General features: G+C 43.4%; 1 protein-coding gene across 1 annotated transcript in view; it reads right to left on the bottom strand.

Moving 5' to 3' along the window:
• RIN3 (Ras and Rab interactor 3) overlaps window positions 1–23,823 on the bottom strand; it is an 80,199-nt gene that overhangs the window by 31,268 nt on the left and 25,108 nt on the right. The window contains exons 2-3 of the mRNA XM_090034654.1: window positions 10,324–10,396; window positions 6,125–6,216 (exon numbers count right to left, since the gene is read on the bottom strand). Coding sequence (XP_089890780.1) covers window positions 6,125–6,216; window positions 10,324–10,396 — 165 coding nt within the window. The remainder of the gene's footprint in view (window positions 1–6,124; window positions 6,217–10,323; window positions 10,397–23,823) is intronic.

Here is a 23,823-nt window from a genome sequence, read left to right as displayed (position 1 = left end):
GGTCAAGTATACATACAGTGCCTGCCCTGGCTAGTTTGGGGCTGTGCTGCACATGAGACCTGCACAGCATGCAGGCAGGTGCCACATGTAACGTGGGTCCCAAACCAGCTGGAGTGGGCACCCATGAGGTACAGTCCCAGACTGGCTGGAATGAGCACTGCACATGTTGGATCCAGCATGAGGGTGGGGCTGGTCTGGGGGCCTGATCCATCCCATAAGGCCAGCCACACACCATTCATCTGGTCTGTGAACTGGCCCTGCACCACTCCTCCAACCCATGAGAGAAAACGAATTAGACACTGCTGATCTAAGGCCAAAAACCCAGGCATGTTTCACGCTCTGAGATGTCTATGTAGTTAAAAGTCCCACACCCACCCCAGGCAGCACATAAGAAGTTGCCAGACACAGAGGTGGAAGATAGCTAGATATGATTAGACTGTGTGATGGGGAAATCCATAAACAGACAACAGGCATGTCTTGCACACACCCAGAAGGCAAGACACATCACCATGCTTCAGACAGGAAAGTGAACTGACCATTCCAGGAATCATAACAGTGGCTTGGGGTCCAAATCCTGCAATTACTTAGTAGCAGATACAGGGATGATTCTGTGGTAAGAAGTCCCATTGTCATGGCTGGGACTGCTCACAGCAGCAGCCGCTATGGCTACAGGAAAGCTTTCAGGACTCAGCCCTTAGTTTTGGATTCAGAGACCCAAATTCTCCTCTCAATGACTCCAGCACACCCCTCTGAACTTCAAATATGGGTGAAATTTAGAGGAGAACTTGGCCAAAAATCAGCAGGACAACATTTGGGTTCATTTTGTACAGCCAAAACTGAGAACTGATTGATCCCAGCACCACTTTGATTTTATATACTCTAGTAACCCCTTTTTGTCTGAGGTTGGTCCTGTTGGTCTAGCACGTGTGGCTGCACAGGTCCTAACAAGCCAATCACTCTGCACACTCACTTGTCCTTTTATTCAAACTTATTCACATGTTCCATCCATCTACAGAATTAGCTCATACAAAGAAGCCTGTGGGTATCGCACATCTTTCAGGGCACCCTCATAGCTTCTTGGAAGCATGTCAGGCAGTTTGGCCAGTGGACAGAAAGCTGGCCTGGTACTCAAATAACCTGGGTTCTTCTCTTATTCTGCCACTCTCTGGTGGCAAAAGTTCACTTCTCTGTGCCTCAGTAAAACATAGCTAATCCTATTGCTGGCCATGGTATAATACTTGGAAACCTATGGCCAAAAAGCACCATCTAAAAGTTGCATCATGTTATTACTACAGGCTGTTATTTCCACACCTGAAGGAGTGCACAGGTACATGCGTGGAGTCACCATGGGGTAGGAATTCTGTTCTCAAGGCTACAAAGGGCCTATATAGAACCTATTCCAGCCCACTTCATACGCCATCTTACAGAAGGAAAGATAAGACAGTTTCTTCCCATACAGCCCTGGACATGGAACATTTCTGTTTTACTCCAAAGATTGGGCTGGCGTCCATGACTAATATTGATTTACAAGCATGTCACAGTGTTTTTATAGTCAGGAAGGTTTGTGGTATGATTACATTATGACCCCTGCCAGGGCAGCGGTGAGGGGAAACTGGACACATTTCTTAGAATAAATACACATTGACAGAGATGCTAGAAATTTCTGAGTATAAAACAACTGTGCACATGTGAGCATTCGTTTGTCATCACCGTTTCTGAGATCAGCAAGCAGGGTTAAATGCAGTGCAATGGAATTTTCTTATCTAGGGCAGCAAGACGGTGTTGCACCATTTCATGGGTTGAGGAAGTGAAGGATATGTCATCCATTTGCTAAGAAAGGGGAAGTTGCTAATTTTCCCCATTAAAGGACAAAGGTAAAGCTCTAGGCCTACACAGCTGCTTCACGCTGAAGCTATTCCAGCCCACTCCAGAAGCCACCCTGTAGAATGAAGGATAGAAAAACTTACCCATTACCTGCCCCCTTCCCACGCACAGTATGCTGCTGCCTGGGGGTGCATTATCCACAAGGTTAGAAGTTGTTGCATGAACCTCCAATATGCAGCAGAACCACAGTAGCTCTGCACTGAAGAGAGGCAGCATTTTCACGTTGTCATTTCAGCAATGTGCAAATTGAATGGGCTTTCTTTTTCTGATAGAACCACACTCACAGTCACCTTTCAGTGCTCTATACAATATGACCTATGAGCCTTACTATAACAGACAAAACCTGCGCAGAATAATTCAGCTTGAAGCTGGACATCTGATTTCTGCCCCATGAAAATATGTGAACTTTGGAGGAAATGGAAATTGATAACCTTGCAAACAATGCCTGGTTTCCTTTTGGACAGGAAAAGTTGGTGGCTGCCTACCACGTTCTGCCTGTATAGAGTTTATTGTAAGAAGTAATAATATGACCCTAAATATTTCAGCCCATTTGACCTTATTAAGATGCACTAGAGCTCCAGGAAGCTTGTAAGATTTAGTACAACTCTCCAAGGTAACTTTCCAGGATCTCTTTTGTTTTCAGAAACCTCCCTTGGACCCAAAGTGCTATAATATGCACAAGACAAGATGCCATCACTTCAAATGCCACTATCACAGAAGAAAGAAGAGAAAGAAAAAGCCTACAGCTATAGGTTTTTTTTAAATGACTAGTGATTTGGTTTGTCTAACTTGTGGTTTTATTAAGAGCTCTTATTTCTAGACATTACTCAGAACTCGTCCATTGAAAACTAGGTCTCTTTAAGGGGGCTCAAACTGAGAACACAAAAATATAAGCTCTTAAAAGCAGATCCCTTTAAAATCCCTTTAAAATTTTAAATCATCCCCTCCAAAATCCTCTCCCAATTAATCAAAGTGTTTTAGACCTGGGATGGTTTGGGTCCAGCATGGTAGAAACTTTGCTTGTGCTCTTTTGATACAAAATGGTTTTCCAATGTCCTGTTCGAAGTTTGTCTATTCATAGCATCTGACAAACCACACTTTTCTTTTTTGCTATACCTTTGAGTTACAAAGCAGCATTTCCTCAGTGGTTAGTATGGGTCAGGTACCCAAAGGCAAAGAAATCTGGAGAAAACCAAAACTCAAAGCAAAACTGAGGTAGCCTGGAATTGTGAGAAGTGAATCTGTTGGTTAAATGTAGTGTAGCTTGTGTGAACTGAAATTGAGGGTGGGCAGAAGAGCTGGAGTTACCCAGGCTTATTTTGGGTGTAATTCAGAGTATTAAAAAAAAAAAAAAAAAAAAAAAAAACTGGAAAAGCCCAAAAGAATTCTACTACTTAGGTGATATATGTCATCACACTACAGATATCAGACAACTTAGCTGATTTCGTTTCCCTTCCAGTAGAAGAGGAAGATATTGAAAGCATTTCTAAGTACATTTATTTGACAGAAGGCATTGAGCAGTGTCCCTTTTCAGTTATATTTGTTGAGAGGTGTCAAACGCATTAGGCCCCATGAGTAGGATGAGTAGCGCAAAGTTGATCCATGGGCCAGATGAGTAGCTTGGTGCTAGTCCGTGGACTGGACTGGGCCTGCAGACTGGCCCCATGCACTGGATCCAGCACACAGGGCTAGTCCAATGCAGGCATTATATGTACCAGATCTGGCTGCTTATGCAGTATACAGCACGCATGCCAAAATCCGGCCCACACATTGGTCCCAGTGTTTGCCACATGTGGGTCCAGTCTTAGATCCACAGGCAGCACTGTGGACCACCTGATAGGGCTGCATAGGTTGGATCTAGCCTGTAAGCCATATCTTTGACACACCTGCATTACTCCATGTGGAAAACACAATAGGAAGAATCATTTTGCTGAGCAAATTAAAGAACCAACCAAGGTTTATGTCACATGAAAAACATAGCAGCTAACTGCTTCAGCAGGAATAAAAATTAGGCTTTGGGGATAATTTAGAAAAAAAGCAAAAAACCCAACCAAGTTCTTCAGCAGAAGAAAAGCTGAAACTAGTGCAAGAGCAAGGTGTTGAATACAAAGTTTGTCTTAGCAGAAGTAGGTTTAACAGTGAGGAATCTGAGTTGCTTAGCCAGAGTTCCAGCTCAGCTAACAGAGCGCAGACCTGAGTAGGATGAGGCAAGTGAAGTGTCTAAGTACAGCTGCTATCTAAGCAACTAGGCGTACAAAATCTCCTTCACAGGCACACGTAGACTGCAGAGTAACAGAAATCTGTTCAGGCCTGTTAGACACGAGATCTAATTTCTGGGTTGACCAATTTTCTGAAGAGTATAAAATTCCTGTACCTTGTGGCCACTAAGCACCAGCTCTCATGCAAAGCAGGGGAAGTATGCTAGCAACACAGAGCCATGCGAACAAAGAGGTGCTAGAACATCACATCCTTCAGTCTTGGCAGTCTCTGAAGTACTTTATTTTCAGAATGGCTTTGCTCCAGGTGGCAGTGGGTTGTTAATTTGGAGCTAGGTAAAACAGTCAAAAATGCCTGGGGACTAGAGGATTTATCCTTGCTCAAACTTGAACCAGGAACCAAAAGCAGGAAGGTGCTTTTGCCATAAAGGAGCACACCATTAGCTGATATTAGTGATTACACGTAGAACAGCTTTCAAAGCCTCCAGGCACAACAGGCAAGACTGTTATGGCCCCTGCATCACACTGCATTTAAAATGTGATTAACCAGTTAATTATGTTTTAAATTGTAATCCAGCCATATGTTAAAGCAATTAAATGGTGCCATAAAAAAAGAAATAATACACAGTTATTCCACCAAAATGTGTAGTAACTTTGTTGCTGGTTCTTATCACATCTTTAACTGAACATGTAGCCATGTAGGCCCCTGTGCTTGGGAGCACTGTTAGCTGATAGTGCACCCCCTGGCTGGGAGCCTGGATCAGCTGACAGGGCTCCCAGCTGTGGGAACTTGTTATTTGCTCATTTAGGATGATACAGAAACTGTGATCCTGGCAATAAGATGTGCACTGGCAATAAGATGTAATAGGATCTGATGCTCAATCCTGCAATCATGCCTCCTGCCATGCATGTGTGGGATGGCAGAAATGTGATTGCATAGATCAGGTATCAGATCTCATTGCACCTTTACCTGCACATCTGGCAGGGGCCTATTATAAAGCAAGGGCCTTCCAAGCACTCCCATGCCCTTAAAAGCACAAAGGTAGAAACCATGTGTGATTGGCCCATTCACAATGATGATTTTGGTTAGTACAAACAAATAGATTTTAAAATTTATATTTCTGACCAAGGAACTGACAGGCTAAGAGTTCATCCATGTTGAACATACAGATTTGCCAAAAAAACAAACAGACACCTGATATTGAAATAACCACTTGAAATTCACCATGAAAAAAATCCCTCTCCACCTTCAGCCTTGGGTATTTGAAATCCTAAGATGAAATATGGTGTGCAGTCCTGTCATTAAAAGCAACACCCATCTTCATATGCAGAAAACATCCCCTTTATCAGGTTGACACCAAGCAACACGACACACACATTTGCCACACCCGAGCTGAGCAAGAGTACTGATGGATCAGATTAAATGCAGAGGCTTCACTGTTTATAGTTTTCTTCCCACACACTAGAGAAGGGGATTGTATGAAGTCAGTGAACTGCTAGAAGATGCGGGATGTTTTATCTTTCCATTTGCTTGGGCTTCCAACTAAATTGAATATTTGCCAAATATCCTGGATGGGGCCAGGGCACTCAGTCATTATGTTGGAATGTTACTTAATGCCTACAACTTCTTATCAGTGGGAGTGCAATTTATACATCTGGTAAACAGGCCAAAGGGATAGAGATGGGTTGAGTAATGTCAGACATGCATGGGCATGGGCAGAGGCCCCTTTTAGCATACCTAGCTATATGTATAGCAGGGATGTCAAACTCATCTGGTCCCATGGGCTGGGTAAGTGATGCAAGGCCAGTCTACAGGCAGGGTCAGACCCATGGACCCCAGCCAGAACCAGTCTGCAGGCCATAGTTTGACACTTCTGCTGTGAAGGAAACAGAATCCATCTCCTCTGTATTTGGGCTTCTTCACCTGTTCCAAGAGCTGTTTTATCATAGCAAGTCCATCAGCCTTTTCAGTGAAGAGGTTCTCACAACTTTGTGCAAAGCAAATGTTGTTTTAAAAGACTTACCTATCCCCAGGCTAGAAATAATTTCAAGATCTTGGAAACTACTGGCCTCTAATACTGCTTGTGGCAGCTTCAGTGTGAAGGGCAACAAATCCCTGTTAAAAATAAAGAAAGGAAAAAAAACTCCAGTGAGTCAAACAGCTTGCAGTTCATTTTTAGCAACTGGATTTGCTGGTAACTCTAACTCAGTTCTGCAAAGTGGTGAACATCCTCAATTGCCACTAAAGCCCCAAACATACCCCAGAGATAGGAGAAACTTAAGAGTGGGAGGGATCTCTGGAGTCCTCACGCAGAGTGCCTTGAGTTTGTAATTATCCAATAGGCAATAGGTAATAGGCATTTGGCAAAAAAGGGTCCATGAGAACCTCGCCTGGGCCTTCTGCACACCATAGCCACAAAGCACTTGGAAAGCCTCCTCCGCACCCCAAACTCCAGTATAATATAGTAGGTCACTGGAAGAGAGCAGGAGAGACAAGGCTTTCACCAACGCCTTGGATCCCCCCACAGTTGCAGGGAATTTGGTAGATAATGCCTAGACAATTTTAGAAAGTGAATTATTCTACATGCTACAGACAAAAGCAAACCCCACAACAGTCTCTGCCAATTTAACTTGGAGGAAAATTTCTCCCTGGCCCTAAATCTTATAATCAGCTTACCCCTGAGCAAGGCCCGCCAGCCAGGTGCGTGGGAGGATTCTCAGTATTGCAAGCAGCATGAGGCCACCTCACCTAACTTTCCAGATCTAGCTAGCGACAACGCCCAAAGAAATCTGCAATTTGCATCAGTTGAGATTACTCTAGTTTTCAGCAGATTCTTAGCCCCAGTGCCATTCAGGTGGTTTAACCTCTGTGCCTCCATTTCTTCATTCAGGAAATAGCAATAATGAGACCAACCTGAATGGGGCTCTGAGACATTACATTACATTATGAGATTTTTGGATGGAAAAAGCTATAGCACTGCAAATAGGTACAATGCAATTACTTATTAGTTAATATTGGATTCTCTTTTCGGTGGCTCATAGGCCTTCCTCTACCACCCTTCCCATCCCTCCAAATCTAGCTCTGTCCTTCACATAAAATAATTTAGATTAGATTTATTTATTTAGATTAATTTAAATTAGATCCTAAAGTACAGGGTAAAGTTGATAAAGTAGCCTATTGTATGATGTGACAAGAGGTAATGAAACATGTTATGGCAGGGAACTTGGCAGCATCCCTTAACTCTGTAGTCTCAGTCTTTGTGGAGGTTTTGGAAGGTGTGGAATTTTTCTGAAGAAAACAGAATTCATCAGGGAGGGCTGGCAAGAGTCATAGGAATATACCTGCCATCTGGGCTCTATGGGGAAGCTTTTGGGATTGCTGATAATTGTTTTGCCTTGGTTCACATCTAACAATAATTTGTAATACCATTTCTACCTAATCCCTCTCCTTACAAGGCCCTTGAAAGTCAACAATAAAATGAAACGGGCAGTGAGGCACAGGCTCTGGCTGGCTTTACATGTTAAAAAGCTTAGCTAGCCATTCAGCAAGCAGCAGGAAGTCATTTTGAAAAAAACTAACCTCATGACTGGTTGGTCTCTGTTTAAAAAAAAAATCTAAATGACATTGCAGCTCTAAAAAGAGCTAGTCTGCTGACAGACGAACCTGCTGTGACCTCCTTTGTCCCTTTCTAAAGAGCATATGTTCTGCTGACTGTAATGTATACCCCATGGTTCTGCGTGCTTCACTGAGTGCTTGGCTGGTTGATTATTTTTAATAAGCTGAGATAGAGCTGGGATCTCTTTGTGGAAAATGTGTGGGTGTAAAAGAGGAACTGGGAGCTAACGCACTGGCCTTCTCTTACTATGTTCTTCATGTGCTTGCATTTATTATTGAGATGCATAGATCTGACTATGGAAAAATATTATTAAGCAGTGGCACTTCTAGAAAAAGATACATTTCATTTGCAGGCCAGGCAGTTTACATGCAAGTCACCGAGTCACTCGTTGACTTATAGGTACTATTTTAGTGGTGCAAGGTAATTTAGCCACTTGCTAGAACAGATCTGGCCTTCGCCTGAGAAGAGACTGTCAGCAGTGATAAACTGTTTCCAATTATTTATAGATTATTATTTACTAGAGACTGAATAGAGGTCAATCCACTCAATCATTCAGGAGCATGCACTGGACTTCTAGGTGCTCCCCAGAGGGGAAAAAATCAGTGCTTAACCTTTTTTGTTACCTAATACTGACAGAAAATTATTTCTCCATTTGCCTTCAGCAGTCTTACAAATCAGTAAAAACATCAAAAGAACATTTTATACCCCATAGTATCCTCTATAAAAAGGAACTAACAGCAAGGTCTTTCTTGTTACGGAATGTGCATCTTTAGCTGGGATATAGTCTACTGTGCTTATAACGCAGATGTGAACTTCCTCCCGCCCCCCATGGATCATACAGTTAGAAAATCTGGACCCAACTCTTATTAATATTCAGTCTGTTTTATGACACTGGCAACACAACTCACTATCATTGTTGGATCCTTTCTACAGCCAGAACAGTATAAAGTGACCTTATCATAAATCGATTACTGCTGTGGACCTGATCTAACTTGGAACTACGTATTGACAGCAGCCCAGCCAGGGTGGCATGGAACTCAGCACAACCTGCAAAACCTGACCCACAAGGGAAGCTAATTTAAACCTAGCTCAGATATGTCTAAACTACACTGCAGGGTAGACATACCCCAAGCAGCTTCAGTCCTTTTGTGATTACTGTTATGGGACTGCAAGGGTGATTGAGGGTTATCTTCAAACTGCCAGCAGTTTAAATCAAATTTAAAACCAGACTTGATAAAGCAGGAGCAGCGCAAAAAGGATGCACTGATACCACTGCAAAAAGATTGGCACAAATGCATATTTTAGATTAAACTGAATTACTACAGATCCATAGATTAGATTACACAGGGTTAACATTAGATAGGGAATGACCCCTGATAAAGCAGAAAGGACAATATAACAAGCCTTTTCTATCTCTAAAGTTTGTATGGCACATTTTTAATGTTTTATTCTGAATTAGTGTGAAATATTTACTATTATTTGTCTAAACTTCCCATCAAATTGATAAACCACAGTCTTTCCTCAAGTTCTCTCAGCTCTGCTGGCAGTTTTTGCATGAGGTGGTTAATCCTTACACCCCCTCACCAAGCCCTTTTATGCATTCACTGCTCTGTAACAGACTGTGCACTAGTTTTGGGCCTGTTCCCACAGCCCTTCCTCAAACAAAACTCCCAGTGAAGTCATTGGGAGCTCTAGGCATCTAACTATTGTGAATTGCACAATTTAGCCCTACTCTAATAACAAGGAGCTGAAAGTTTAGTCACGTTCTGGAGCCTGCAAGCTTGAGCTGAGCTCAGCGTGAACCCGAGCAGGTATACAGTTGTGGTTAGATACTTACAGGTTTTACATATTTATAGGTGTCAACATGCATGCAAGCAAACCCCAGTGGTTTTGGTGAAGCTGTGCTTTTAGTTTTTTCAAATGTGAAAGCACAAAAGACCACTCCATGGTGGCAAAAGTCCATACATGAGGGCTGAACTTAAGGTCTATGTGAGCTAAACCCACCAAATTGACTGCAACTCTGGTAGAAGCACAATTGTAAGGTGCAGCATTTGGGACTGGCCAGTAGAAGCGTAACAGCAATTTGAGAGATGGGAACACACCATTTCCACGCAAAACTGAGGAATTTTGAATTTTATGACTAGGCCTCTTTGTATAATGGTCAGGACTGGAACCAAGCCGGACAAAACTGGGAAATGTGAATTCAGTTCTGGGCCAGAATTTCATTACTTGGGCTCATCTCTAATTCAAAGCAGCCGAACCCCACTTACACTCACATCTCATTTTCCTTACTTAAGAGGGAGAAAGAACAATCTCTGCTCTTATAGTTCTAAGTGCTTCTATTTGTGGACCTGTCATAAACCCAGCCTGACTCCAGTGAAGTCAGTGGAATTACATTGGTATTACCCTGAAAGCAGAATCTGGCGCTTGAACTGTTGGTTGCTTTGGGTACACATACATGGGCGATGTCTTGGAAAGGTGGTATTTACAAGCTAACCATCCTTTTGTTCCACCCCTGCATGACAGTAAAGGCCAGCTTCGAGCATGGAGTTACCCTAGGCCCACCATGAAGCAATCCCAATACAGAAACCATGAGTACCACTTACCTACTGACGCAGTAGAATGCTACCAGTTTGAAGACATCCTCAAACACTAGGACAGATCCCTCCAGGTACAAGACTGATAAGAAACAAAAAAGTATTCAGCAGCTGTTTTCACTGAGCCCCATGGGAAAGAGATGGCTGAGTTTGGCTCTCACTCATCTTTGTTTCAGTGGCAGGGGAGGAAGAGGAGTTTAGCCATTGTTTGGAAGAATACAAATGTCAAAGAATTGGTTCCAGCTGGCGTACTGCAATCTATTTTTTTTCCAGGAAAATGTAGAAGGAACTGAGAGTCCATCTTAATACTAGTAAATTTAGGAGAAGCTAATGTGCTATGGTAACACTAGAAACAAAGGAACACAAAATATACGTGTATGCACACATTCCTGACAAATGATTTTGATTTCTGACTTTTGTGTTGTAAGCCAGAAAAGGATTATACCATCTACTACCATGCATACTTCAAGGAAAATCACAGAGAGAATATTAATGAACTGTAACAAGATACATGGTACTTTCCAGTAATCTAGATTGGATTTCTATGTTATAAGATGCTAATGCAACCCCAGTTATTGAATTTTGAAGGTTTACTAGATAGTTTTCTAATCACGTAATTCAGTACAATCTTGGTATATAATACAGTTCATATAAAGCAGTCTGGTCAGTTTTAAAACAGGAAGACAGTCTCTTTGATTATCTGCTTCAGAGTTTCTTTCCATGAAAACAAAGAGGCAAAAGCAGGAATATATGAGACAAGAAACAGAGTAATATTGCCATGTATAGTGAAGCACCACCTAGTGTTGAATATGTATTATCATTTCAATCACAGTGTGAACAACAGTACATGACAACACATGTAGTGTTATGAAGAAATGGAATTCCTTGGTTAACATTGACTCTATGGCAAAATGTGCATTTTGAGTTTTTCTATTCCAAGTGAAATTATAGCTGTTGGCTACATGTCCTGGCACCTTCAGGGCCTGGGAAGACCTGCATAACAAAGCCATATGTATATTATATAACTTGAACTTAACTGCCCTCTTATGTACACCAGTGTTGACCATGTTATACCACTGAAGGCAAGGGGTTGAAACCCAACTTGACTGAAGCAATGTTCTACCAATTTCATTCTGAAGAGCTAGAGTGGTATGAAAAATGCATGAAGAGATCAGACTCAGGTCTCTCTGTTCTGACCAGGATGACAGTTGACCGAGTGAACACGTCATTTCAATGCACAAACACAATTCAGTACTGTCATTCTCCTTCAGCGTAATTCAGAGATGGAGCTAAACTGCAACCCAGACCATAAACCTCATTTTCTATTCCCCAGATTTTGCTTAGGCTTTCATTAAGGATATAGCAAAAATCATTATTAAAACGAAAAAACCCAAATTCTTACCATATTTCTGAAACACTGTCAACCCTCATCCAGATATGCTTACCTAAAAAAAGTGTCCTTCATAATGAAACGCTATGGATGAAATCTTGACCTATGTGAAGCCAAACAATTTTTGCCACTGATTTCACTGGGGCCTAGATACCCAGCTGCAGGGGAGATACTCTCAGTAGAGCAGAGGTAAGACAAAGGTGGCTTTAGTTATTATTGGGCTCCCCTGATCCTGGGGCAGCTGCAAGGTGATATGGTCCCCGGTGTAATCTGAAGCAGCCTCAGAGTTTTACTAAATTATACCTCTGGTCATTCTGACAGCCAGAGATCACTAGGTCTTGGGTACATCCAGGATTGCCTGTACACTGGTGGCTAAGCAGAGGTGGCACGCAGTGGCTGCACTGACTACGTATTAACTTCCAGGGACTCCCAGGGAACATTCAGCAAGCTACTTAGACAGCCATTGGGTTGGTTTGCACCAGCAGAATAGTAAAAGCAAGGCCAGAACAACCTCTTGAGCTCACATGCTCTTTCTTCCATTCTGGTTCTGTTCTACCTTCTTCCCTTTTACAAGTCCCAGGTCAGAGACACAGGTTCTGAGTTTGGCTATGAGGCATCAACATCCCTATCAGTCCTAATTCACAGCCCTCAGAGTCCTCCAGCTCCTCTGATTTACCATGTATGTTGTTCTTTCAAGCAGTCATTCCCTTAACACAAAGTGGTGTCTCCCATTGTCTCTGTCATAGGTGATATTGGTCTAGGACCCATGTTTTCCGCCCCCAGAGTGCTTTGCTGTGGTCTCTACTATACTGGATATTGCTGACCCCCATTTTTCGTTATATTTCCTATACAATTAAAAGCCCCTTTGAAAGTGAATCCATGGCAGAGTTGTTTCTGCTTCACCCTCATGACTTATAACCTGGACAAACATTCCTCCATCAGAGGGCTCTTCACCCTACCATCCTGCCAGACTTTTGTGTATAGAGGCATTGGCTGAAGGTGTCTATCTGAGCTTTTAAAGATACTGCACAATCTTTATAATACGTTCTTAACAGTAATTCTATTCTGTGCCAGATGAGTTATGGACAGATTAACATCATCCTGTCATAGTGATATCATAATCTATCATACAGATGTAATTCATAACGCACCTTAGGCAAAAACATTTTTCAGTGCAGCAAGCTCTCCAAGCTATCCATTTCCCTGACAATTCTCCAGAAATCCAAGTATGACCCAAATAGGATCATATTGCCTGTTAAAGGATATTGATTAAGCATTTAGCAGCACCAATTTGCAATGTGTACAACTCATATCCTTCCAAATGGTGGAAAGAAAAACAAAAACATATAAAGCATGTAAATCCAGAGACTCAGACCTGCACCTGGAGACTGGGAGCTTGTGAGTTGGTTCGCATACATCTCAATTGATTTCATAAGGTTCCCCTCCACACACTCACACTGTGCTTTTGCAGCCCTTGTTTTCAGATTAGATTAAAATAACCAGATAACCCATTTGGGGCTTGCAATTTGCAGCTGCAGCTAACAGTGCACTTTTGCATTTGCAAATGGTTACAGATGTTATGGGAGTAATTTGTTCTTGGTCTGTCCACTCATTTTGTACATGTACAACTAAGTTGTTTAGGAGAGTAAAACTGGTAAAATCCCCAATAAAGGTGCCTTGTCCCAGTACAATTTAGTTCTCTGCTCATACAGGAACATCATGTCCAACACTTCGTTTTACTCCAGAAAGTTTTATCACAACTTTTCTGACAGCATACAACACTGCCATGTTGCTAGAGTGCATCCATGTTTGGCTGCTTTGGCCAGTGATGTACATCTTCAGAGCACTAGATTGTGTTGGCAAAAAATGCATTACACAGTGTGTGGCCAGTGTGTCCATAACACTGGTCAGAGTGCCATGTTTTGAGAAATTTGTGCAGTGCACTGTGGGATGCTAGGACTCTCCAGAGGGGAACTGTGGGTGTTTGAGGTCAAGTTCCCACACCTCCCGCTTTTTTCATCCAATGATCTCCTCTCTTATACACCGATTTACTATCTCTTTGCCATCTCACTACTAGAACAGGGGTTGTCAACCAGAGGTATGCGCACCCGTGGGGGTACTTTGAAAGGTCCTAGGGGGCGAGCAGGGATGAAGTGCCGCCACCCTGCACCACTGCCTCACAGGAGCAGGGCCGGGACAGGGCAAGAGCAGGGCTGCACAGGTGCTGCACTGCCGCTGCTCCACCGCTCACTGCACCTCCGCTCAGTGTCTGGCTGCTCGCCACCTCCACTCCCCCCACAGGTACACTTACTAAAAGAGGGGCTGCCAGGGGTACAGTTATTAAAAAAGGCTGAAAACCTTGTACTAGAAGAATGAGTAGATAAGCAGAGCTGTCATTTGGTGGAACCAATAATAATCTTCCTCTAGTTCAAGTAGCCATTAGGCTCTGGGGAACTTCTGCCTGTGATTTCTCTGCAATACCATAGCAAGTGGGGAGAGAGGGGGAAGCGGAGTGACTGCCCCGAGCACCAAAACTAAGGGGAGCCAACAGGCACTGCCCAGCTGGGGGGCAGGGCCCGGGATGGAGCCATGATGGTGTGGGGACAGGGGAAGGGTGGCTCCTGCCACTGTGTGCACTCCCAAGCATGCGCCCCTCGGATCCATGTGCAGGGTGAGGGTTGGCTCCTGCTGTGGGCTTGCCGTGGGTGCCAAACTTCCTTGCTATGGCACTATTTCTCTGTCCAGGTAGAAATGCTTTTGTGTCATAGTGGTGATGATTTTGTGTCACCTCTTCCTCTTCCCTTCAATTGTTCCCTGCAGAATCATGTTAGCCAAGCCTGTTGCTCAGATCACATGACCAAACCATTCCACTTTCTGTCCTTTTACTGCTGCTTGTAAAGGCTCTTGGGATCCAATTATCAGTTCCTTCTTCTCTGATAGAGTTGTTAGTCCTACTTCTGAAGAATTCTTCGGAGACACCTGAATTCAAAGGCTAGAATTCATTGTTTTGTTGCTGCTAGAGGCCATGCCTGTTCAGCCACTCAAAGAACTTTTACCATAAAATGAGGAGACTATCCTTCTAGATTTCATCCAGCTTTGGGAGTTTGGGTCACAATTCTACTTTTGATTTGTGTTTCATGTTCTCTCTTTTGTGATGGTAGTTTCAAGGTACCTGTATGAATCCATTTGTTTGTATTCTTGCCTTTGATGTATACACACATTGTATTTGTATTTCTTGTTGATTACCAGAATTTCCCATCGTCACTACTTTACTTTATTTCTGCACTGCTCTTCATCCTGTAGGCAGTCGCAACATTATCTACTCTTGCAAGATTTGCCAGCTCTGGTCACATTCCACCTCCTATCACATTCATATTGTCTGCAAAGCAAAGGTAAAGGGGCTTTCCAGCTTCAAGTGATACTGTCCCTTCAAAGAACTGACAAAGAGAAAAGGTAGAGCAGACATGGTGAGAGAGGACACCTGTCTTACCACAGGTCTACAGAACCAGTTAGAATATGTCATTTGCAAGGGCCATCCATGGTCTCTACATTTCTATAGAGGACTTCAATCACGGTTTTGATTCTTTTGCTGATGTTATACTTCTCCACCACAGCCGATAGCACTCCCTGTCATACAAGGCCCAATGCTTAATCAAAGTCTGTGAAGTTGTTTCTTTTGATGCTCTCTATATTTTTCACTCAGGATTCTCAGGCTAAGGATTTGCTGCACTTCACCTGGTCTTGAAACCTGCTTGCCTTTCTGCAAGCAGTACCACTACTTGAGGTTGTTCAGGAGTACCAGTTTGCTTAGGTGACCAGTTTGGCTGATGGTGTAGTAATTAGTGCAGCATTCTGGGAAACTATAAATTACAGTAGAATAGATCATGGTCATACAGCTTGCTACCTCATAAAACTATTTCGCATGTTTTGTGAATTGTATCAATCACAGCAACATGCTCCATTCTCTATTCTTGCTGATTTGCCAGTTTGAAGATTTTGTGCTGCTTCTTCAACAACTTCTCAAGTATAAATCAGTCTCTTCTACTTCTTGTTCACATGCATGTCCATTGATGATGTCAGGATCAGAATTTAGATTGTGGCTGTATAAGTCACCACAGTTCTCCAACCATCTGTCTGCAACAACTTTTAGTTTCTGTTTAAAGGCACTTGTATTTGTCCTAAATCATGGATCTTTTTTCCCTGTTTCTTGGTTAGTTTCCTGACTGTATCTTATGCGTAGAACATAAGAAGTGACATACTGGGTCAGATCAATGCTTCATGTAGCTCAGTATCCTATCTCCAGCAGTGGCAAACAGTGGATGCATTAGAGGGAGAATATCCATCCTCTATCATACACTGCCTGGCATCAACAATCATTAGCTTAGGGATATCAGAGGATGCATCCAACTGCTCTGATTAACAGCTATTGATGGACCTGTCTTCCATGAATTTGCCTTATCCCTTTTTGAACCTGGTTATACTACCTGCCACTATCTGGGAACAAGTTCCACAAGTTAACCATATGTAAAAATACTTCTGCTTGTTTGTTTTAAATTTCAAAGAGCCTATTTCTTCTGTTAATTTCACTCAGTGTCTGCTAGTTCTAGTGTTCTGCAATCTGATGAATAACAGTTCACTATTCAGATCCTTCACAATTTTATAGAATGATATCATATTGCCTCTCCTCCTCCTTTCCAGACTGAATTATCTTGGCCACTTTAGTCTGCCTAGTACAGCAGCTGGTCCATACCCCACCTCAGCTGCATTTCTCTGTATGTTTTCTAATTCTACTGCAGCCTTTTTGAGATGTTGAGACTCCAGACGTGCCTCTTTTCCTGCAAGTTGCCTCTGCTGAGTTGACACTATTTACCCAATGTGCAAAATTGAATCTGAATGTCAAACTTCCTGTAATGCTCTGTTTTACCTTCCTCTGCTGTACCAGTTTCCTTCTTTAGCTATGTAGACCTAGAAGGATGCAGATAAACCAGGACTGTCTTGTCTTCCCTGGTTTTCCCAGCACCTCTTGAGTAACTTTTTCAGAAGTTGCTCAGTCATCTGTGCTGTCTTTCAATCCTCATTACCGAGAGGCAAATCTTCCCTCAGTTTGACTTGAAACTGTTCAAGTCAATGCCCCTCTGCTTGTCCAATTCCTGCTTTACCCTGAGGTGTCTTTCTTTAGGCTGCTTCTCAAGTTTAATCTTTTATGGTTATGATGTCAAGATTGTGATAAAGCCTCATGTCAACTCCTGGGAAAGCTCATATGAACTATAAATCTAATGAAGTGTTATGAGTTTAGGGGTTTGTCTCTATCAAATCTAATGCATCCACTGTGCTGTACATTGACCTGTGATTCATACCCTTAAAACTTCTCGTTGTCTATGGGGGTTGAGCAAAAGGCATATTTTTACAGGATATGCTGGTGTCTTGAGACAAGTGGAATATATCTTTGACTCTAGAAAGAAAGCATTGTTTTCTAAGTGTAATGGCTGCTGAGAAGTAGACCTCTACCTGGTTTGCTCCATCAAGGTTTGGGACATCTAAGTTTTTCAGCTAAGGAGCTGGGTTGTATTTTGATACATTTCCCTTTTCTTCCACCATGGGTTCCCACCATGCCCTGGTCTCACAGACTTACGACTCAGAACTCCCAAGCATCTCCAAGACCTCATCAGCCTTCTTTGTCCACTTCTATTTCCTTCTGGTCATGGTTAGAGTTGCCACAGTTATGGTGGGGTTGGGGCTCTTTTGGGTCCCCACTGAGACACTGCCAGATAAAAGGAATTAACATGCATCACTGCTCAGTAAAATATCCCAAGTACTGCAGCAGTGAAAGCCCCAAGATGTCAGCAACAGCATTAGCCTCCTTTGTCTTCTGGTTCGGCTACCAAAGTTATTTCCCCTTTTCCTGACAGTGGAGATCATGCCTGTCATAGCACAGCCTCTGCTTTGCAATGACTATATTTTTGTGTAAATTTTGTTGTTGACCTTGCACTACCCCATCTTTTCACAGGTTGAGGAAATCCAGGACTGTTCTACTGGTTCAGGTGGCACTATGCGGTCAACTGATTCTGTAGCTTCACAAGGAGCCTTACTTGTGTTTTCAAAAAAAAAAAAGACAGCAGAAAGAGAGGCATTTCCTAATTCACTAAGTTTTATAGGGGAGGGAAGGGGAGGCTTCAGCCTTCTGTTCTGGTAGGACCGCTGGACAGCTGGATTAAAACATTTAATTAGAGTGGTCCCTGATGCAGGGGTAGGTGCATGGTGGTATTGCTGCTGATGGACTAATACAAATAATACATCTACAAAGGCAGACTACCAATGCCAGTAAGGGGCTTAGCTGCACAAGGAAGTGGCTTAACTTGTTTGGCACAAGTTCAGGGTTTTGTCAGTAAGACAAATGGAGTGTAGATGCAAACAAGGTTGTGTCAACAGAAGGTGAACATTACTGGTAACACTTTGTAGTGGGGAACAGGCCATAGAAATTTAAAACGACCCAGCCTGTACTGGGTAGTCAAAAAAGGGGACAGTAAAGCACATGAGTAGATACACCCTGCCTCTGACCCTTAGCTTTGAAGGGATGACTTTAGGTAGAAAGAGGGTGCATTTACACATGTGCTTTACTGAGGAATAAACTGATCAGCTCCACAGTAAAGCATTGCCATCTACACATGCACCAGTATTAGGGCACAGTAAACTAATTAATTGCACTGTACAATAGTACTGTCAGGGACAGTACTATTTTATAGCAGAATAATTAAACTGCATATAAACATGTGTGGACAGTGACCACAGGTGCAAATTGCACCTATTTAGCCCAGCCAGCTGGGGGCCAGACTCCCGCTTCCTGTCAGCACCGACACTACCACTTGGAGCCTGGAACTGAACCCCCAGGCCTCCTGGCAGCTCGGGCCTGCTCTGCCCCAGATCAAATTGCTGCTGGCCTACATCCACGTGTAGATGCTGTACCTGGGAGTAGTTTACCCAGGTACACCATTCGAGCAGTTTACTCTGGCTCAAACAGCACTGGAGTTTATTGCTTTGCATTAATTGCATGTGTATATGCACTCAGGTAGAGTTAAAATTCATGGGATATACAGTTTATGATAATTTTGTTTACTAAGCATCATTCTTCTTCCTTGCTTGCTCTCAGTTACCAATATATTTCTGTGAGTCTAGCACACAACATCATGCCACTCTTTAAATACAGACTCAATCATCAGCTGAATAGAAAAGGCATAATTTAAAGCATAGTTTAAAAGAAGTAATGTGGTATCTGGGAGGGAAGGCCCAAGTATGAAACTTCTGAGAAAACTGAAGTGGCACAAGGGAAAAAACAGTTTCCAGCTATATGTACAGGTGAAAAAACTGCTTTGAAAGGGTGGAGATTAGTAGAGTTCATCAAAATGATGAATGTTTCTAACTGAAAGGACTGCAGTCCTTGCCCACAGCCACTCAAGGAAGTACAGTCTTGTGATTAAAATATCAGAGCGGGAATTAAAAGTCCTAAATTCTTTTCTGGCACTAATATCCTATGTGGCCTACTGGTTCCTCATGCATCAGTTTCCTCATTGGATTTGATGAGTGTGTACACATTTACATTCATTGGCATCTTTACATGTGCTCCAGGGTTTAGGAGTGCTTTAATCAGAGTGGCTCTGAGAGCCACTCTGATTAAAGGGCCCCACCATGTCTTGTGTATTCAGCATCCTGTGCTTCAAAAGGGCAGTGGGAGAGTTTTAACTAAAGCTCGTTCAATGAAGCACAGGGACACAACATACAAGATGTGGAGACTGCTGGAGCATGCTAATCAGTACACTCCAGCAGACTCCAATCCACCATAATTACAGCATGTCAGAGCAGCATCCCTGCACGTCTACAGGCACCTTTTAATATTAGATAAGCTCATTAAGATTCTCAAACAGCAATACCAGGGCAAAATATCTTTATATGTCCCAGTTCAATCCCTGAGACAATGGCATTGGTATTTGGAACACTGATTTAGAGTAGCTGTTTTAGAACCGAAGATTGCTTTGGGTCCTGTAGTTTGCAGAGCAGTGGAAGGCCACATTATGCTAGAACAGCAGCCATTGTCTCTAGTTCTGCAATGATTAGACAGAGATTTTACATCATTCCTCCTGGGAATGAAAAGCAAGCACAAAAGCCAAACTGGGGATTAAAGTAAAGCTAAGAAAACCATGTGGGCATCTCTCCAGCAGGTTTCCACACAATCTCACTGACCTAAAGCTCAGCATAGAAATCGGGTGTTTTTTTTTTTCTTTTTAAACTCTTTATGATGAACTCCAATTGACAGAAAAGACAAACATCCACTGGTAAGCAACAGAGCACTTTTTGCTGTGGCTGCAGGACAGGGCTAGAAGCAACAGCCTTAAGATGCAGCAGGTGAAATTTAGGCTGGAGATTAGGAGGAAGTTTCTGACTATGCGAGTAGTCAGGTCTTAAAACAGGCTAGCTAGAGAAGGTGTGGATTCTCCATGCTTGGAAACTTTCAAAAGCAGGTTAGACAGACACTAGCTGGGATGGTTTAATCATGCATGGTCCTGCCTTAAGCAGGGGGGTGGATTAGAGTCACTAGATGACTTTGTGAAGTCCTTTCCAGTCCTACTTTCCTATGATCCCAATGTGCAAACCACACAGAAAGCTGGCAGAGCTTTGCCTCTAAAGAATGTATGCACAAGTGCTTCTGATTTCAAATAGGACCAGCGGTCGGTGACCACCCACAGACACCACTGGTGGTGTGAGTGGCAAGGGGTGGGGGTGAGCAGTGACCACCCAGAGGCATGGCTGGCAGTGTCAGTAGCGCTTTTCTCAGGGGGTGCACCATCTATCTGAGGGGGTGTACATGTAGCCGAGTGTACCTCCTACACATCACCAAAGCCCAGAGCTATCTGCAGGAAGGGAAGGGAGAGAAGGGAGGGGAAGCAAGCTGCAGACTGGGGACTGTCCAGCCTGAGCTGAAGGTGGGGAGGGTGGATTGGAGCCCCCCACCTTATGCCCCACCCAGGTCCTCAATTGGCTCCAAAGTGCGGCTTGATCCCCCAAGTGCCTGTTGGGTCAGGGAGGCAGCTCTAACTTGTGGAGCTTTATGTAAAGCACCATGAATTAAAGAGTGGGGGCCTGCATGTCTGCCAGTGACCCAGCTGATTGGAGCAGGGTCCATGGTGGCTAGGAGGGTATTGCTGGATAGGTGGTGTATGTTTTTACATTTTTGTAGAAAATCTGTTGTGTCTCGGATAAAACTCAGTCTTTGGGCGATGAGAGGTTTTAGGATAGATTTGATGAAACCTGGTATTTCTTCAGTTAGGGATCCACGGTTGGAACCTATCGCCAAGGCAGATCTATAATTTCCAACCATGGAACCCTAACAGAGGAACGACCAGGTTTCACTGAATCCACCCTAAAACTTCTGGTCACCCAAAGACCGAGTTGTATCCAAGACACAGACTTTCTACAAAAATGTAAAAACATAGACCACCTTCCCAGCAATACCCTCCTAGCCACCATGGATGTTACCAGTTTATATAGCCACATCCCACAGCAGGATGGCATCCAAGCCTGCCTTGGATATCTACACAAGCAAGTTAACAACTCAGAGTACAGACCTCAAGATATACTGAACTTACATAATTCATCCTTACACACAACAACTTCGGTTTCAACAACCAACACTTCCTCCAGACCATAGGCACCATAATGCCCCCCAATATGCCAACCTTTTTATGGCCCACCTGGAATAAGAATTCCTCAAGAACTGAACTATTAAACCCATGCTATACCTAAGATATATAGATGACATCATCATTTGCACTGAAAACCTGGAATCTCTGATTGATTTCCATCATGAATTCAAGAATCATCACCACTCCATCAGACTCTCTCTTGAATACTCCGGCATCAACATTTCCTTTTTAGACATCATGATCAATATCCAGAATGGTAAAATACAAACCACCATATACAAAAAACCCATAGACCAACATACACACCTCACAAGTCTCGAAAGGGCTTTCACTCAACAAGGACACTCCTCTGGAGAGATAGACTGCACTTTTGAAAGAGCCACCTGGACACCACATGGAGAGCTACTGCAGTACAAAAAAAAAAAAATCCCCACGAATTGCACACCATTAGTTATGACATAACATCCTTCCCTGGAGCCTATACAGAAAGTCCTTAAACAATTGCAACCCATACTAAAAGAATACTGAATTTTTAAAGAGATCTTTCCAGAACCACCCCTCCTAGCCTTTAAACAAGCACTGAACTTTGCTAACCCCATCACCAGAAGCAAACTTCCCATTGGTGACATGAAGGGGGTGCATGCAGATGCATGTGCACCCCCTGAGATTGGCAGTGCACCCCCTGACAGAAGCACTGCCGACACGGCTGGCGGCACCTGCAGGCAGTCGCTACTCGTCACCACCACGCCCCGCCACTGCCACTGCTGCCTGCAGGCAGTCGCTGTGCCCCCGCAACCTCCAGGGGCACGTGTCGTTCATGAAGCTTCCTATGGACCAAAACACACCAAATGGATCCAGACCATGCTGGGACAAGAAATGTAAAACCTGCCAACACATCTCCACCACTCCCACAATAACTACACCCCACAACAGAACCATCAACATTCCTGGACCTACACCTGCACCTCCAGAAACGTAATATAAATCGCATCCAGTGCACTGAATGCCCTGATGGAAAATATGTAGGAGAAACCAAATAACAACTGCATACCAGAATGAACGCACACTGAAAATCCAAAGACAAAAATATCCAGTTACCTGTGTGTGCATACTTTTCACAAGACAATCATTCTCTCTCCAATCTCTCAGTTCTAATCCTCAAAGGGAATTTACAGACGAGCCTACAAACTTCACTTCATAAGTCTACTGTATACAAAAATCATGGACTAAATATAGACATTGGATTTATGGCACATTGCAACCTGCTTACCATCTGATGACCCCAGGTAACCTGCCTGCAGCTGACCAGCTACATTCCTTCACACATTTCCCTCCTTTTTCTCCCCCTCCCCTCCTATTTCTATCCATTGTCTCCCAAACTACCACTCATTTGCATTTTCACAGACCTGCATGTTGCAAATTAGCTTCTTTTCTACCTTGGAAAACACACAACACCAGCAGAGTCTCCCTATGCCTGGAGAAGGGCATCTGTGCCCAAAATCTTGCAGAGAACATTTTTTCCAACTACTCGGTCTAATAAAAGATATCATATCTACTCAAAGAACCCTACCTGCCTTTGTCCTTAGACCAATGTGGCTACAACCAACAGCCCTGAGATCTGGGAGCTACCCCTCTCCTTTGCCCACTTCTCAGAAAGCAACTGGCTTGCAGCTCAGCACTGTTTGCCTGTGGTTTTGTCAGGAGCTCCTCTGCATTGACCAGCTATCCTCCCACCCTACTGGTTATATCACACCTCCTGCTTGCAGGCTACTTCTCTTGCAACTTCCTGCAGCTGCTCCTGGCCCTGTGCAAGCCTCAGTTTCGCCTTTCTGCTTCACCCAGCTGATCTTGAGGTTGCCACCCATTGCGGTAAAATGTGATTAGGAGACAATCCCAGCTGTCAGGCAGCCTGCTATCTAAACTAATCTCCACTGCCAGTTTCCATAGCTGCCACTATCATCCAGACACCACATGCCCTCAACAGCCCTTGGCCTCGTTTCTGTGTCCGATCCACCATGCATCCTAGGTGTCACTCTTATTTCCAGATTGTATGCATCACAGAACTCACTGCTGAGCAGAAACCGAACCCTGACCCTGCTCCACCCGGAAGCACCAGGGACCTCAGTCTTTCCATCCAGTTTATTCTGAGTGTTTGCCCAGGAAGAAGCCAGCAGTTGTATTACAGCATATTATCAGTGAGGTGTAATGACTGCAGTTATCTTTGCCTTCCTTATTTATCCAACACAGTTATGCTTTAAAGCAAAACAGCTGTGTTTTCTTTGCAGTGCGATCAACACAATCTCATTGAATATTTTGGCAACTGGTTTTGTCACCTATATTTTCGTGAGGTGGTTACCTTGGCAATTGCACCTTTGTGTGGTTTGTCACCGAATGACAGCACCGGCTAGTCAAAAAAAAAAAAAA

The sequence above is a fragment of the Crocodylus siamensis genome, chromosome 2 (assembly GCF_052110815.1).
Source record: "Crocodylus siamensis isolate JL-2025a chromosome 2, ASM5211081v1, whole genome shotgun sequence".
NCBI classification, from domain to species: Eukaryota; Metazoa; Chordata; order Crocodylia; family Crocodylidae; genus Crocodylus; species Crocodylus siamensis.
The sequence above is the reverse complement of the archived record's forward strand: the minus strand, read 5'-3'. Positions and strand labels throughout refer to the sequence as shown.